A 16,695-nucleotide genomic window follows, 5' to 3' on the forward strand; every position below is an offset into this window, starting at 1 on the left:
AGCAGCTGCTCTATAAGCCCTTCATGCCCTGAAAGGCCATTAGGTGAAGGTGGGGATTCTTGAAATTGAGCAAATTTTTATTTCAGGCCTGGGATTCCTAGTAAGCAATGTTGGATTCTCGGATGTGCAGATTTCTCTTTATAAATGCTCTTTGAGGCAATGAATGTACACGGAGTGAATGAACAAAATTAACCTCGCTACAAAGTTGTTGATGTATTTTCTTAACTTGTTTTAACTACAGTTGCAATCCAAACCAATAATTATATCCCTTCTTCTATTGACAGTATTTAAATATTTAATAACTATGTAAATATGTATTTAAATGCAATATGTATTTAAATGTGTATTAAATATGCATTTAGATAAGCTGCATATAAAATTATCTGCTCTCTGCTTTTCAGCCATTCTTTCAAACATTGTTTGTGGTGGGTATGTTACTAGGTTTTGTCAATATATAAATATATTTGCTAGAGTCATTGCATTATGGTGCAGCCAGAGAAAGGAGCATGATTGGTATGGTGGCTTCTCTGAAAAATCATTATGTGATTCACTTGAAGAACAACATTCTCAGACACTATGTCTGTCCGACAGAAGACATGAAAAAAGTGACAGCTGACTTAAAAAGGTCCTAAACCATAAACGGAATTATGTGAGCTAAAATTAGGTACAAACAGAAATGCAAACATTTGGCTAAATGTTCCTGAGCTAACAACTCTAGAAGAAATTTTTTAGTATAAATCTGAACCTGTTTTCTTTTTATCTCTTGTTTCCTGTCTTCCTTTCTTCCCAGTTATGTTATCACAAACCCACCGTATGAATTTGAGCTTGTGCCGACGGACTTGATCTTCTGTTTGATGCAATTTGACCACAACGCTGGCCAGTCCCGAGCCAGCCTTTCTCATTCCTCCCACTCCTCCTATTCCTCCAGCAAGAAGAGCTCATCAGTTCACTCTATCCCATCGACAGCAAACCGCCCCAACCGCAGCAAGACCAGGGATTCCCGGGACAAACAGAAGTACGTGCAGGAGGATAGACTTTGATATGTGTACCTGCTCCCACTGTGTGTGAAACTTGCATTCACCACCCATTCTCCCCAGTTAATGTCTCCAGCAGTAACGTTCCCTGTTTTCCCATGGACTTCTCCCCTTTTGTACACATATTTTGCATATGTATGACAGTGTGCATGTGATTGTCATTTTTATTTCACCACCATAAAACCCTTAAGCACAACAGCAACAAAGCAGACGGACCAAAAGTTATTTATGATGCTAGGGGAGAATAAAAAAAGAATTCCAAACCCATAGGCACACTGAAAACATAAATAACTCACTGCAGTTACTCTACATATCCGAAAATAGAGTATATTTAACATGAACACTTGCTCTTGATGTCAGAGTTACACAAAAAAAGTCATTTAGTGCAGAAGTGCTGATGTATGTTGCAGTAGGTTTTTTTTAATACTCATATATACAGGAGCTGATGCATTTATTTTAAGCTTATAAAACTCTCCTATTGAAAAAAAAAAAACCACAAAAATCCTGCAAAAAAAAAAAAAAATCCCTGCTGATTTTTTACTCTCAGAGCTTATATTATATAGGGCTTACACTCTTTGTATAGACTATTGCTACACATCTGCTTTATACCAAAGCAATATCAGGGACTTTTCTGCTTGTTTAAAAACTTTCCCTAAAATACTTGTCTTTTGGAGATGGTGTATTTTCCCTTTAACACTGAAATTGTCTGGGCATGAAGTTGTAAAACTCCAATGGTTTAATTTAAGTTTAGAAAGGGTCTAATTGCATATTAAATTATTATTCTGTCTATTTATATTGCCACATGAATAGCTATATTTTCTTTCACTTTTGACATTTGGGATAAAAAGCCATATGTATCATAAATATTGGATGTAAGTCATTAAAAATTGCCTTCTTGGGACTTTTACGTCTTGAAAAGGTGAATTAGTCACCTTATGTACAGAATAAATAATGTTCAGAAAAGAGCAAGCATTTTTCTATGCTTACATATCAGATCTCAAGGGACTTTGTTCCTTTCCCCAGATGGTAGTTTAACTTTTTCAAGTTAGTGTTGGCATAAATTCTTCCAACAAGAGTCTTAATATGTGAAGAACCTCCAGAAATCATGCTGCATGATCTACCTGGTTTTTTTCAACAGGTGCATGCCTGCATGTATGCAGGAATACAGGGAAGACAACTGAGTGCCTTTTAGTCTCTCCCCTCTGGGAGAAAAGGTGCTGTGCCCCAGACAGTTAATGAGGAGAACAAGAGGGCTGGGTTGGAAACATTCAGGGTGCTGAGGCATCACGTTCCATGCACTTGCCAGAATTTAGTTATTGCAAATTGTCACCAAAGACATGTAGCCAAAAAACGCTGTGGCACAGAACTAAATGAAGTAGTGGAAAGGAGCTTGCCCTAGACAGCCATAGAAATGATACTTCAGGCTTGCTTTTACTTTTTTTTTTTCTTGGTTTAAACTTCAGAAGCCAATGTATATTTTGAAATATACAGCTAGCTCTAGGTTTATGGAGGGTTTCCGAGGGTAGGGAGGGCAGAAACATGCACCCCCTTCCCTGGCTATCCAGCAAGAAAGCATGCAGACAGAAAAAATATTTAGATTTGGAATGATTAGCATCGTAACTGCCAACCCAATCAAGGTGCTTTTATGGTTAGTTTTGTCTTCTACCTTCCCCTTCCCCAAGCATGATAATTTTGAAGATTTGCTTGCTGTGTGAATTGACAATAAAGCCAAGCACTTTTACTGACAAAACCTGGAACCATGTAAGTGGGCTACAGAGAATACCACTGTGCAGTGCTGAGCATAACGATTGGAATGCAGTATATATGTGTGAGTGTGCATTCAAAAGCAGCTCTAAGTCTGATCACTGAAATACATTGCAAATTATGGTTGCTCCCCTACAAATGAGACTATTACAGTTGCTCTTCATCATAAAGAAAAATTCATGCGTTCCTTTTTGCAAAGAAAGTTATCATGTTTTGCCCTGAGAATATTTATTGCTACAAGGATGTGCCAGTTAAAGTGCTCAACCAGAAATATGACAGTTTAAAAGCATTGTAAAACTTACATAGCTTACTTCTTTTTCTAAAGTGCAACAAGGATGAATAGAATGGGCCAAGGTATGAAAATTAATGGTTCTGCATGACCTAGCAACTGCTGTGGGTTTCCCTCTATAACTTTGTCCTTGTGAAAACTTGTGAAATTAAAAGAAAAATAGTTACAAACTTTATTCAGTTATTGGTTTGTTTGTTTGGTTGATTGTTTTGTTGGTTTTCTTTTGCCTTTTTTTCCCACCAAACCAGAAGTAAAACTGGCTGCTGCTGCTGCTGCTGCTGCTGCTGCTGTTTCTCAACCCTGTTTTGTTATTTTATCCTCTCATCTGCTTGCCTCTCTAATTGCACGTGTCCTTTTGTAAACACCCAGGTTCCTGCTCAGTGAAGATGCCTATCGTGGTGCAGGACATTACTTTAATTTCCCAATCCTCATTCCAATTTCTTTCCTCCCTCCCCCTCCCTACTCTCCTATTCCCCATGTATGTACATGAGCATCTTTTTATGTGGGCAGTATTGACTGAAGATAGTTGAGAGCAGTTACACATTTTGGAAGAATGTTTGTGGCTTTGACACCAAAATGCTTTTCCATTAATGTTTTATCTGTTTTCCATTTAGCAGAGAAAGGAAGGGTTAATATGAAGCCATTTTTCACATCCTACATAATGATTTTTATCCAAAAAAGATAGTATTTGTATAACAGTGTAGCTCAAATAGAAAAAATATAAACAGCATATATTAGAGAAGTCACTTGCCTACTTTGTGAGCAGTAGAAGAGGAATATCTAAATGGGTGCAAATCTGAATTCTTCAAATTACATTGAAGTTTACTCCGCCTCTGTTCTCTATCCTGAAGTTAGAATTCTAAAACTTTTGAGTTTTAGTAATATTGTGTACAGTTTCTACTGCTGACTATAGTCAGATATATCAAATCATTTATTAGAGTGATGAAGGCTTTGTGATATGGATATACTAATGGAGGTTGGTCATTATAAGTAGAGAAATACTTAAATCAACTTTATGCTGGTTTTTATATTGAAAAGTAAGAGGAAATCTCCTGTTCTCTCCCAGGTCAGACACCCATAGTAGAATGGTTAGTTTTTGAAAGTGAAGAAGTATCACCAGTGTCAGGAGGTGACACTAACAAACCTGCAGGTTCTTGCCATGGGTCCCTATTGACCTAAACAGAAACAACCAGGCATTTTCCAGTGAAATTCCCTTTGTCAAAACTGAGAAATTTGGTAGTTTAAAAAACAAAAAATCAAGAACAAGTCCAGAACATTATCTTTGTCACAAAACCTTAGTTGCCCTGGAGTAAAGTTCTTCATTGCAAAAATAGTTATTCTCTCTTTCACTGCAAATTTCTTACTGCCTGCTACATGCAAAATACTCATCTGCAAAACAAAGAATTGCTGAGCAGGTGGGTGGAGAAACTTTCATTACTTTTTTTTTTTTTCATGCAGGAACAAATTACATGGGAGAATTTTCAGCTTAGTTATAAACAAGATGGTTACATGTAGGGAGGAGACACAAAATCACATACACAACACAAACACATACATGCACAATGCAAACTAATTTGAAACTGCAAGTGTCACAGAAGACAAAAATCATGTTTTAAACAGTTGAAAAGTAATCTGGGATTATAGTGAGAATTCGAACTTAGTAAAACTTTTGGGTAGTATTTTCTTTGCCTCTGCTTAGAAGAGAGGGTGTTTCACAGTGACATTTGTTCGAAGTTGCTACTCAGTCCAGAATGAATTATATAAATTTTAAAGTACCAGTACAATAGATCTGTTGGAGAGAATTGCTGGAGTCTTACACAAGTTGAAGAAAACTGTATTTTGATCTTTTTACTTTGATTATTTATATCCTTTTTTTATGCTGTGGGGAAGAATGTTACACAAAAACTTTAATTTTTATTTATTTGTATTATGAACATTAAGCCTTTTGAACTCTCATGAATGCACTGATGCTGATAGTCCATCACAAACATAGATGTTTGAGAGGAAAGTAAATGTTTTCTGCTTTCTGATACATTCAGTTACTTAGCTGTTCCAACATCTCTCAGGTGGTGCTGTCAAAAAGAAGCCTGTCAAATAGCATAGGAAGATCAGGGACTTTTTTCAGCAGCTCCTGAAAAAATAAGATAAAAAACTATGCCTATTGTCACTATAATGTAGAAAGTCTTCTGGTAAGGATTAATATTCATATTCCAAAAGGGAGAGAAACAGACTGAATGTGTCAGAGAACTTAAAATGCTTGGTGAATATAGCATAACAAAAAGGCTTTTAAAAGGGGCTTTCTGAACTGATCCAAAGGAAAGAGTAAATATTAAAAATCTGTGCTGAGGCTGTGGAAGATATACAAAAACATAGCAAGCATAGCATAACAGACTGAAAAGTGTGAAGGGGCTTCAAGATGGACATTGAGTAACTGGGAGCAGAATATTACAGTGGCCAAGAGTAAAGATCAGGAGTGTTAAGCTCACCTAGCAAAGGTAAGTAGAGAGGTCAATGGTTGCACAGGAGATTAATTGTTATGCAGTCAAAGATAATTTTAACAGCAGAAAGGAACAGGAAAGATATAAAGCTGGATCTAAACACTGCATACTGGAGATGATAATGCTTGGATCAAGGTTGCAGCACTGGCAAAAAGAAATCTAAACAGCAAAAGGAATTAAAATCTACCAGCTTCTGCTGGTATTTATTATTAATGTTCTGTATTACTTGCCAAGTAAAGGCAAAAAGAGACTGGGCGGATTCTTTTTAAAGAACAGCTCCCTATACAGGAGTTTTATTGTAAATTTAACACATAAATATGTAGCTTATTTTGAAAATTTTAGGGAAAGCAGGGTATTTTGAAGTGCTTTACACTGGCTGCTGAGAAACACAACACAGTTCTGATTCTTAGCACTCATGCAAGTATCCCCTTACTACAACATTGAATTAACTTGCACTAAGTTCTGTTTGTAAGGAAAGTTTTTGCACCCTGTGTTAAAAAAAGAAGGTAGCAATGAAAGTTCATGGTGCTTAACTTGCCTCAAAATCATTTTAAACACAAACCATTAGAAAACTGTTAGTTTGAAATTGTTTATGTGATCTCACAAGGCTTTTAAAACATGATAACCATCACACTTTGCACCTCTCTGAAAGGTTAGTTTAATCGTAGATCACATAAAATTGGTTTCCACAAATGCATAATGGTTCATGTGTCACACTTGAACTAAATGGTTTTTTAAATGGAGCTGAAATTATTTTGATGTGTACACATTCCCAGACTTCTTTTTCCTACAACCTTTCTTAAACCGGCCCCCATCAGGAATCATTCCCTTAAAGTGTCATTAATAATTCAGATGTTCTGATTACTTTAAAAGATCTATGGAATTGAGCCTTTTTTATTTTTTTTTTTAAACTGCTTGACAAAAAGATAAATGAATGTAGAAAGAAACGGTAGGAGTCTGGCAAGCTGTAGATCATCTCTGAACAGATTGTAACTTTATCATTCTGTCAGGAAGAATAATTTAAAGCACTTAATCAGTTAGCTTCAGTGTGCAGGATGTAACATTATGAATTCCTATCGTCCAATCTGTTCAAATCAAAGGGAACTTAATTATAATAGGTGAGAGAGAGGGAGATGGGAGATTGAACATCATCCAGACTCAGGCAACTTTAAGGGGGCAGGGAGGTATTTAGTCTGGTCACAGATGAGTAGGATATTTTTAAACAGAAGTGAAAAGCATTTAAGAAATGAAAAAAAACCCCAAACCAATAGAGTAGTTGTTTCCCTTGAGTAATAAGCCACTAATAAGTAATATAATTTTGGGGTTGATTTAATTTTTAAAAGTGTGTGAGAACTGGTAACAAAGGTTTTGATGGGGACTGGGGGTCTAGCATGTAAATTCTAAAAATCCATATAAAGTGGAAGTGTTTTAATTTTTTATTCATGAAAGTGACTGAAAAGGAACAGTAATTCTGGAGACTAAGCTTTTTCTTGAGAGACTCTGACTTCAAAGCTCTTTTATTTTTGTGCACTTATGTCCAGGTATTTGTCCTCTATTCTTTTCTCTCCTTTACCTCCTGGGCTTTTGTGCTTGATCCTTGGGTTTCTAAGGTGAATTTTGCTTCACTAATTTTAAATAATTTATTTATTAAAAAAATGAGCATTCCTTCCACTCCTGTCCTTATTCCAGACACTGCAGCATTTCAGTGGTTAGCAAAAGTAGCCATTTATGTTTTGTAAGTGAGGCACTAAAGGTTCTGCAGCATTTTGGATTCCCCATTGGAATGAGTAGTGCATACAAGTAAGAGTGGCTTTGAACCTTGCATGTAATAATGAAATGTCCAAAACCATAAGTGTCCACTACTCTGCCCACCCACCTCTGGAATTTGGGGAAGGGGGACAAGAATGGAGACAGAGCCCTGTTCTGTAATGCTTGTCAAGGCACAAGTGCACCTAATGGCCATTAGCCACTCTAGATCAGGAGTTCCCAAGTCTTGGAATAATCTTGTAAAGTTGCATACCTGTCATTGAGAAATTACAGCAGAAATTGCCCTATGAAGTATTTAAGATTTTTTTTTTTTCTTTTGTGCATTTTAAGAAGCTTTTGTTCATACATGCAGTGGAGCAGTGCAACACATTGGTAAAATGATGAACAGCTGGGAAAGGGCTGCAATGCTGCAGCCTCTCAGCATCCTCCCACTTTGCTCCCAGCCTGCCTTAAAGCTGCACCATAAAATTCCTTCTGTGTGCATGGAAGCAGACATTGCTCAAGGATAGAAAAGAAAGAGCTTCCTCTCTGATTTTCCTTTAAGTCCTTACTTGCTTTGCCTTGCTGTCACCTATCAAGACCAATCCATTCAGGAGTAGCTGGAGCCCCAGCCAGAGTCACCTGCAGTGTCTGGTGTGTTCCCCACCCCATTTCAAACCCTGGAGTTCAGCAGTGCCCAGCACGTGTGCTTCAGAGCAGGGATATAATGCCCACCCTATGCAGCAAGGCTGAAGTCTGGCAGCAGGAATACAAGTCCTCTTTAATCTAGCACCAGCTGCAGAAAGTTCTTTATGTTCTCCTGCATGATTTCTGGGCCAGCAGTAGCCACCAACCCAAGGCTGAAATGATTCAGGGAAGTCTCTGTGTGTAGACTCACATGCTCTTTTCTGCATTGCCCTTATCCCAGCTGCTCTCCTTGGCTTCTTAGTTTAGACTTTGATTTGTATCACCTTTTTTTTCAATGAATGAATCACCTGAGCATGGGCACAAGAAAAGAGCTCTCTTACACCCAAGAAGCAAACTAGCACATTGGCAGTTTTCTTTAGCTTCTATTATCAAATCTGCAAGCGTCATCCTCCTTTCACAATGGTATTTTCAGAGGTATTAATCTAATGCACTGTACTGCTAGTAATTAGTCAAAGTCAATTTCTATTGATCTCTTTTTTTCTATAAACTTTACTGACTGCTCCCTTTTTCTTTATCCTTTTTTTTTTTTTTTTAACGTTTCTGTGTATGTTGCGCTTCACTAATTAAAACTTTCATTTTTCCCCTCCTTATTCTGTCTCTGCCTGTTTTGCTCCTTAGCAGAAAAGAAATGGTTTACAGATGAGCCGGATAATGCCTATCCCAGAAACATTCAAATCAAGCCCATGAGCACTCACATGGCCAATCAGATCAATCAATATAAATCGACAAGCAGCTTGATACCACCAATACGAGAAGTTGAAGATGAATGTTGACTCCTTCGAAGCCAGAACTATTTTTTTAAAGCCTGACAAACTTCATGAATGGTGATGTGACATTTATTCCTCTTACTTGCTGAACCACTGATGGAGAAGTTAAGAAGGGCACGCTTAATGGGAGAATAAAGTAGACAGATCTTTGTTTGTCTGCCTTTAATATTGCTTCCACGTATTTTGGAAACTCTTTCATTTATAAATGAACATAATCCAAACAAGTCATGTATAGCCTCTAGCATTTTAAATTATTTTTATTTATTAGAAAAAATATATTTTTCTTTTTCTTTTTTCATTGTTACGTATTTTCCCTTTAAAAAATGGCATATGTGGCCAGACTCCTAAGAATTAAAAAAAACACCAAACCAATAAACCCTCAGTCTTTGGCATAAAGGAGAATGATGGTCACAGTTATAAGGATATGTAATTAAGGGAGACAAATTATATATTTGCAAAAAGGAAAAAAAAGGTCCAATGTGTATTTTAGTAAATCAAAAAAAAAAAAAAAGAAGAAAAAAATCTACACTTCACCAAAATGTTTCTTTATCAGAAGATGTGTATTTTGTTCAGCATTGACACCAGCTCTTAATAAATTGAACTTATTTATTTTCAGAGTTGAAAGTCATATTTTTGTACATGTAACATTCTTCTGAAATATGCTTTGTTTCATTGACATCTGCAGATCACTGACTGCCAGTTCTGTGAAGGTGCAGTTCCCCCCAGTGCCCCCTGCCCTTCCCACACACAGAAACCCTGGGGAAGGCGTGTGACACAGCACAGGGAATGTCACCCCCCAGCCCAGGGACACGGACACGAGGGGCACTTGCAGGAAGTGGCAAATCTGGCAATTGCCCTTCACTTCCCATTAGCCATCAGCAGTTGTTAATTTCAGGAAGGCAAGCTTGGCAATTCTTCTTCTTTTGCTATGTATTACAGTGCTTTAATCCAGAGTGCATAAAACTGTGCATGGAAGCACAAATTCTAAACCATCTCATCCACCACATTTTGTTGCTTCCTCACTTCAGAAGTGCTGACGGCCTTTTGTTGGTCTGGGATGGTACAAATTCTTCCTGGTATGTGTAGAGATTTAGCTCCAGATCCTTGCACTTTGGTGAAAGCTTATACCCTGGCCGAGGGTACACTGAATCTCCTTTTGGTGACTTCAGATCGAGATAAAAACTGGTTTAGTCTCAGCTCTACAATGTCAAAACATGCTGTCCTCGGTTAGTTCCTGCAATAAGCAGCATCTTATTTTAGCAGTTGTTTTTCTGGTTGGGATTTGTTTTGTTTGCTTTTTTCCTTTTATTTATTTTTACTTTGCTGGGACACCACACACAAAAATCCAGTAATAACCAAATCAAAATAATAAAAGTGATGAATGTATTTATTGTGATAACATGCAAAAGGCCTTTGATAGGTGCCTTTTGTGTCAGCAGTTTCACAAAGTTGCCAACAAGCTTTATAGCCATCAGACAAAAATGTGATGTTTCATATCTGTGCTGCAGTATCTACCCACCCAAGCATTTATGTTCTAAATGATTTAGTAACTCTCTCTATCTCAAAGAAGCAACATCTGACACAATTGCGTGAAAAAAAAATAAAAAAGGAAAGGCTCTACTAATATAGAAACAAAAACCAAAACCACAAAACCAGAGTCATCAGGAAAATCAGCAGATTTTCATTGTGCAAGTTAACTTTAGGCTTTGTAATTTTGCAGAACTGTTAAACACCACAATTAAACATACCGTGGTATTTTTATCATTAGAGAAATATCAGTGAATCAAACAAATACAAAGCAGATGATGAATTTATTGTGAAAACAATGATGTCCACTATATAATCCAACATTTAAGCCAAACTATCTCAGCTTTAATGTTTGTCCACTGGCTGCAGTACAAGTATAACCATACTAACACCTAATAGGCTTTATTCTGGAGTGACTTCTTGGACTGTGACTATTTTGTTGTTACATTTTGTAGAATAGCTGTTCAAAGACAATAACGAGAATTGTTAATACAGTATCTGTAAAATTGGACTGTTTAAAATACTTCACTCTCCTACAGAGTAACAAAACAATAGAAGCAGTTTTTCATTATTATTATTTAGATCCATGTTTAATGCATTTCACAGTCCCCAAAAGAGAAGATAATTCCAGTGAGTTCTTCCGACATATGCTGCTTCAGCTAGTGACACGTTATAATTTACATCCAGTTCTGCATTGGGTCATGTTAAGCCTTTTCTTGGAAGTCAGTGCTCCTTTTTCATTTATGAACTGCATTTGTATTACAACCAGAATGAAAAAAGCTGGTCCTGAGTAGAGGAGAATTGGAGAAACTTGTGCCACACCTCACCAAATACATATGAATTTTAATTTTTTTTCTTCAGAAGACTGGTATTTCCTATAGGGGCATAGAACATTATATCTTATACCTTATCATATTCACCCCTACACAGCTAAGGTTTGTGTGTGTCTCTGTCCAGTTTAGCTGTCACACCCCAAACCCCCATGCTACTATCTGTGTGTAAATAAGGGACAAGAGAACACACTGACAAGCTCTTCTGGCACAGATGGCTGCATGTGCAATGTTTGGTACAACACCCACAGAGAGCAAACAGGACAGAGAGAAACAGGTAGAGTTATGGCTCTATGTTTCCCTTTTATAGAAAAGCCAAAATCAATGTTATTTTATTACTCCTGTTTTTGATAATTGGAGATGCAGGACTGATGTTTGGAAATTAGGTGGAGGAACAGATATAAAACCTGTTGGGAATCTTCAATCCAGCCACTGAAAATTATGATAAGGCCAGCCCCAATAAATGGATATTTGAAGTTACATCAAAGCTGGTAAAAGGCTGGGAAAGGGACATGAGTGACAGCTGACAGACCACATGATGACTGTAATAGAAATAAGTTCTTGGTCTTTATCAATAATTTTTACTCCTTCCTCAGAAGGCAAAAAGGAAAAAAAAAATGGGGTGGGGTGGATTTCTAGCTTTTTTTTTTTTATTTTTTTCATTGATTGCATGCAGTGCTGATACAGGCTGTAGAATGTTTTTTGGTAACTCATGTGTTGGATAAATAGTGTGTCTGTGTGTGTCTGTTTGCATGTATGCATGTCCACACATGCACACACACATATATGTGGGTGTGCACATACACACAGCTGTATTTTTGGGTACATACACACACATATGTATGGGGGTATGCATGTATTTGATAGAGTCATCACAAGGTGGTATCTTCATTTTTATTTTCCATGAACTGGGGTGAAGAAAGACAGAAAACAGAAGAAAGGATGTGACTTACAGGGTAGCCCATGTAAGAGTTGTTTCTGCTGTTTCCACCTGGTTTGACCAAAGCTCAGCCATCCTGGTTATTTTTATGAGAGATGCACTGATGCTTGACATTCTGACATGGCCAGAATGTCTGCTGGCTCTCTCTGTTTCGTGGCTATTATTTTAGTTTGTCTCCTAAAGCCCATGAGCACTAAGACAAAAGGATAAAACTGTCCTCTGACAGATGTGGTGGCAAATGCCAAGCACAGCAAAAGTTAAGATGTAAAGAAAAGAAGGCACTCATAATCTAACTGCAAATTTTAACATTTCCATATATGATTATGCAGTTCCTTCTAAAATTAGAAGTATGTGATGTATTTGTTAATAGGGAGAAAATAAGATGAAAACATTTCCTTGTACTTTTTTAAAGCATTCTAAACCTATCACTGACATTTTAACACCTTGCCTCTCAAATCAGCTTCGATGGCCCAAGAGCAGGGAATACATGGGACAGAAAGTACAAACCTTGATCTGGGCCAGGAATGGTCAGCTGGATGTGAAAAGATCTGAATGGCCTCAGCCAAAGGTGGGAAAGGGCAAATGCAGTTTGCAAGCACAGTACAGGAGACACTGCAAAAGCATCAGCCTTTTATTTACATTGTTGGGTGCTGGAGGATGAGGATGGCTATTTTTGGCCTGTGAAAAAAAGATTTTGCATTTCTTGAACTCTTCATGTAGCAGAAGGAGAAAGTACAATAGTGAGTTCTCATTCAGGTGTTGTTGGGGTGCATGTGTCTAAACTACAGCTGACAACTACTGCAATAATTGGTTGCACAAACTGATGCATAAACATACATGACCAAGAAAAAGCAATAATTTTCAAACTTAACAAAAACACAATAACTTGTGTTTTTACTGTTTGACCACTCACTGGCCAATCCTTAAAAATTTTAGTAACTGCCCTGGAGTAGCTGACTCACATGGGCTCAAACTGAAACACAGAGCAGGTGCTTAAATGGTTTTAAGGAGTGGATTCCAAAGGGCTCCTGGATGCCAATGAATTTGAAATGAACACATATTGAGGTCAATGTGTGTGTGTGTGTGTGTTTTGTTTTTACAGCTGTTATCATTGTGAATTTCTTTAGCACCAGAAGAAGTGTGTGTCTCACCTTTCATTTCTAGTTTTGAATGTGCTTTAACAAAATAACCAAGTGTGTGAAAGGTGATGAACAGGAAAAAGTGAAAACAGAAATCTGTTCCCAATGTTACAGTGGATTAGCCTGGGAATATCTGTCAAAGTCAATGGCAAATGCACAAAAAAAAATCAGAGAAAGGAGATCTATTTATAATCCTTCTGTTTTTTTCCTTCCTGTGAATTCTGAACCACTGAAGTCCCCAACATACAAACAAGCACCTTTGAAATTTTAATTTAATTTTTTTTTAATTCTAAAGCTTCTTGAATAATCGCAGACTTAAAGGGAATAGTTTTTTTGAAGTCATTATATATGCACACCAGGTCTCCTAATATTCCATTTATAGTATTTTCATGCTGAGCAATAGTAGTGGGTGTGGGTTACAGCCCCATCTGAAACAATGAAAGGAATGTAGTAGCTCTTCTGCTGTAATCACTGCCCAGGATAGTCTGTGTCTGCAGTATTGATAATTCTGTTTATTGATAATTCAGCACTATCAGAGCTGTATTTCTGTCAGAAATGTATCTACTCTGCACAGGTTCTCTCTGCTCTAGAGCTACGTGCAGTCTGTGTGACCAGGTGAATTCCACTGAACAGCCAGGACTGCTGCTCTGAGGTGCCTGCTCTGCACAGTGTGTATTATTGGTAACTGCCAAAAGGAGGAGTGGGAGGGAAAATGAGGAAAATATAAAAAATAAAGTGCTTATTTTATTACTTTCAGTCTAATTTAGAGCAATATATAACTTAGGAAGCTAAAGAGTAACACTGCATCTAATTAGAACCTTTATGATGTTGAGACAAGGCTTCAGTCAATGCATTTTAGAGGAGATCTCTATAAAGTAAAAAAAAGCAAACAACCCAGAACACAGCATATAGGCAGTTGAACACATGTAATAAAACCCATAGATTTTCAGAAACAAAAAATGTGGCATATGAGCATTTTGTTCACTGGATGATAACTAGTAGGAACCAAATAAAAATGTCAGCAGAAGTTATCAAGCAGTTAAAAAAACTCTGCTTCTGCCATGGTCCTATAGCTTGGGACACACATGCTTAGACAATGCAAATACTCTAACCTCTGGCAAAAAACAAAACAAAAAAACAAAAAACAAAACAAAAAAAAAACAAAAAACAAAAAACAAAAAACAAAACAAAAAAAAAAAAAAACGAAAAAAAAGAAAAAGAAAAAAAAATAATTACTTTAACCTTCACCTATCTATAGATTCAAGACTGATGAAACCATTTTCTCCCTTCAGAAAAAACCACATACACACGAATACATATATACAATATCTTTTGATTGTTTCACATGTGTACATTCATTACAATTGGGAAGTGGAGATGGCGAGGGGGTGCACTGAGAACCAGCTAGCATCTTAAAAGTTCATCAAGAAAAAGGAGTACTACTTCATCACTTTACTTTTAACATCATGGGTTGGTGAGAGAGAGCAAATGCTGGTGCTCAGAAATGATCTACCTGACTTTGTCATATGTAATATCCAGTGAAAAATATATCGTCCTGTAAAAAGGGTTTGTACATAACTTGTACATGGTTTCATTTTGTATTTTTCTCAGATTAAAATTTATGTATTTGTGTTCTAAAAGAAGGAGATATTGCTGTGTTTTCTTTTTTCTCTTCTAGAAAAGTTTGTAACTTGTATCACCAAGTCATGAAGGCAATGCTATTAATGCTTTGAAGACTAACCCAACAGCCTTTCTCTCTTGCTTACACTCCAGAATCATCTCCTTGCTAATAATAATTAATATCAGCTGCCATGCAGCATGCTGTGAGCACTATAAATGAGTAATTCTGCACCAGCAACAAGTGGCACCCTAACACCAGAGCTGTAGTCAAAAAAAAAAAAAAAAAAAAAAGAAAAAAAGATAAAGTCTGGTTTAATTTAGCTACTTTACATGGATGAACAGAGCATTTCACCTTTAGCTCTGATAGGTGGGGTTAAGATAGATTGATAATTTTACTAAACATCCCAAGATTTTCTACTTTCTCCTGATGAGTACATTTAAAATTTATCTGCAAGCTTTGAACTGTGTTTGCATTGCAGGGAATTAGGTATCATCCTACATGCAACTGTATGGTTTTGGGCTTAAGGAAAACCAGTCTCCTTTTGGAGTCTGTAACACTGTGTGCATGTGGCTGCCATTCTGCTATAAAATAACCTTGTCATTAAGGCTGACATCATTAATCTTCTGTGCAGCAGTATCACCACAGTGATTTGTAATCAATCACAGTTTGATAAACCTTGCTTGATTCTCAATAATGGAGAGGGAAGAAGAGGAGCACAACTCTGGAAAAGACTCAGTGAAGCATCTGAGGAGCCCCCAAAAGTACAAATAGTCAATTGGTCCTAACACAAAGAACCTGATCTAAAATGGCTGCACAGAGTAATGTGTTAGCAAGTGAGAATGGTTCTTGGCAGGAGGAGAATCAGTGCATGACAGCATCAGGGCAGGACTGTGAAGAGCTGGGTAAGAAACTGGCTCTGCACCAATGTCAGTAAAGCCAACTGGCCCAGCCCTCCCTGAGTTCACTTGTCCAGACCATTCTTAGCCCCTCTCACTGGGGAAGGAGCTCATGTGCCATAAAAACTGTGATTCTGTCACCAACAGCTCAATGAAAGCACTGCTCTGTACATCTGTATGCAGATTCCTACTTTGGATCTCATTTCTTGACCTTATCCCTTCTTGGTGCCAGGCACTAATTAGCAAGCTTGCCTTTTAATTACTGAAGGAGGATGGTGAAATACAATACCCATTTTAAGAGGGAATTGATAATTCTTCATCAGGGTTTAATCATGTATCTGCACCCTGCACAAGGTTCCAGATCACAAAAGAGACATTTATCCAAACACAGACATGTATGGATATATGTATGTGCATTGCACATGAATATTTATATCTATACATAAATGTCATCACCTACTGATATTTTTAGGGTCTTGGCTCTTAGATGGCACCACTTGCTGTCAAAAACACTTAAATCAAACCTGGCCATAGAGTAACTAAGGTATGAAAGAGTTTTGTTATGTATCTACAGCCCTGATACTCATCAGCACAAAGACTAAATTGAGCAGAGCCCTATGCAGTGCCCCCCAAAATTATGTAGTAATCTTAGTTAGCAAGTACCTGCAGTGAATGAGCAGCTGCTCACACTTTTTCTGGACATGAGGCAGTCCTGCTACTCTTTCAAAACATTTCAGTTGTATTATAGAAATTTAATGCTGATTTCTTAAAGAATTTATTTTAATTACATATATGTAGTTTGAGCTAGGGAGGTGATTTTACAAATGTATCTTTGTGCATTGGAGGGTTGCCACTTAGGGGCAAGGGAGTGTGAGACAAACTTTTGCCTCACAGCTCAGAGGCAAGGTCAAGTATTTGCCATAATCTTCTTCAGCT

The 16,695-nt window shown here is 37.3% G+C and overlaps 1 protein-coding gene across 10 annotated transcripts in view; it reads left to right on the forward strand.

Moving 5' to 3' along the window:
* Positions 1 to 13,390, forward strand: part of KCNMA1 (potassium calcium-activated channel subfamily M alpha 1) — a 428,570-nt gene extending 415,180 nt beyond the window's left edge. For 3 of the 10 annotated variants that reach the window (XM_056494734.1, XM_056494730.1, XM_056494732.1), the window contains 2 exons: positions 791 to 1,015; positions 8,661 to 13,390. In XM_056494734.1, the coding sequence (XP_056350709.1) occupies positions 791 to 1,015; positions 8,661 to 8,682 (247 nt within the window). In that variant the 3' untranslated portion in view covers positions 8,683 to 13,390. Of the gene's footprint in view, positions 1 to 790; positions 3,263 to 8,657 lie in introns of those variants that run through there. The other 7 variants (XM_056494725.1, XM_056494727.1, XM_056494729.1 and 4 more) reach the window with 4 other exon arrangements.
* Positions 13,391 to 16,695: the final 3,305 nt, after the last annotated feature.

The sequence above is a fragment of the Oenanthe melanoleuca genome, chromosome 6, assembly GCF_029582105.1.
Source record: "Oenanthe melanoleuca isolate GR-GAL-2019-014 chromosome 6, OMel1.0, whole genome shotgun sequence".
Classification (NCBI taxonomy): domain Eukaryota; kingdom Metazoa; phylum Chordata; class Aves; order Passeriformes; family Muscicapidae; genus Oenanthe; species Oenanthe melanoleuca.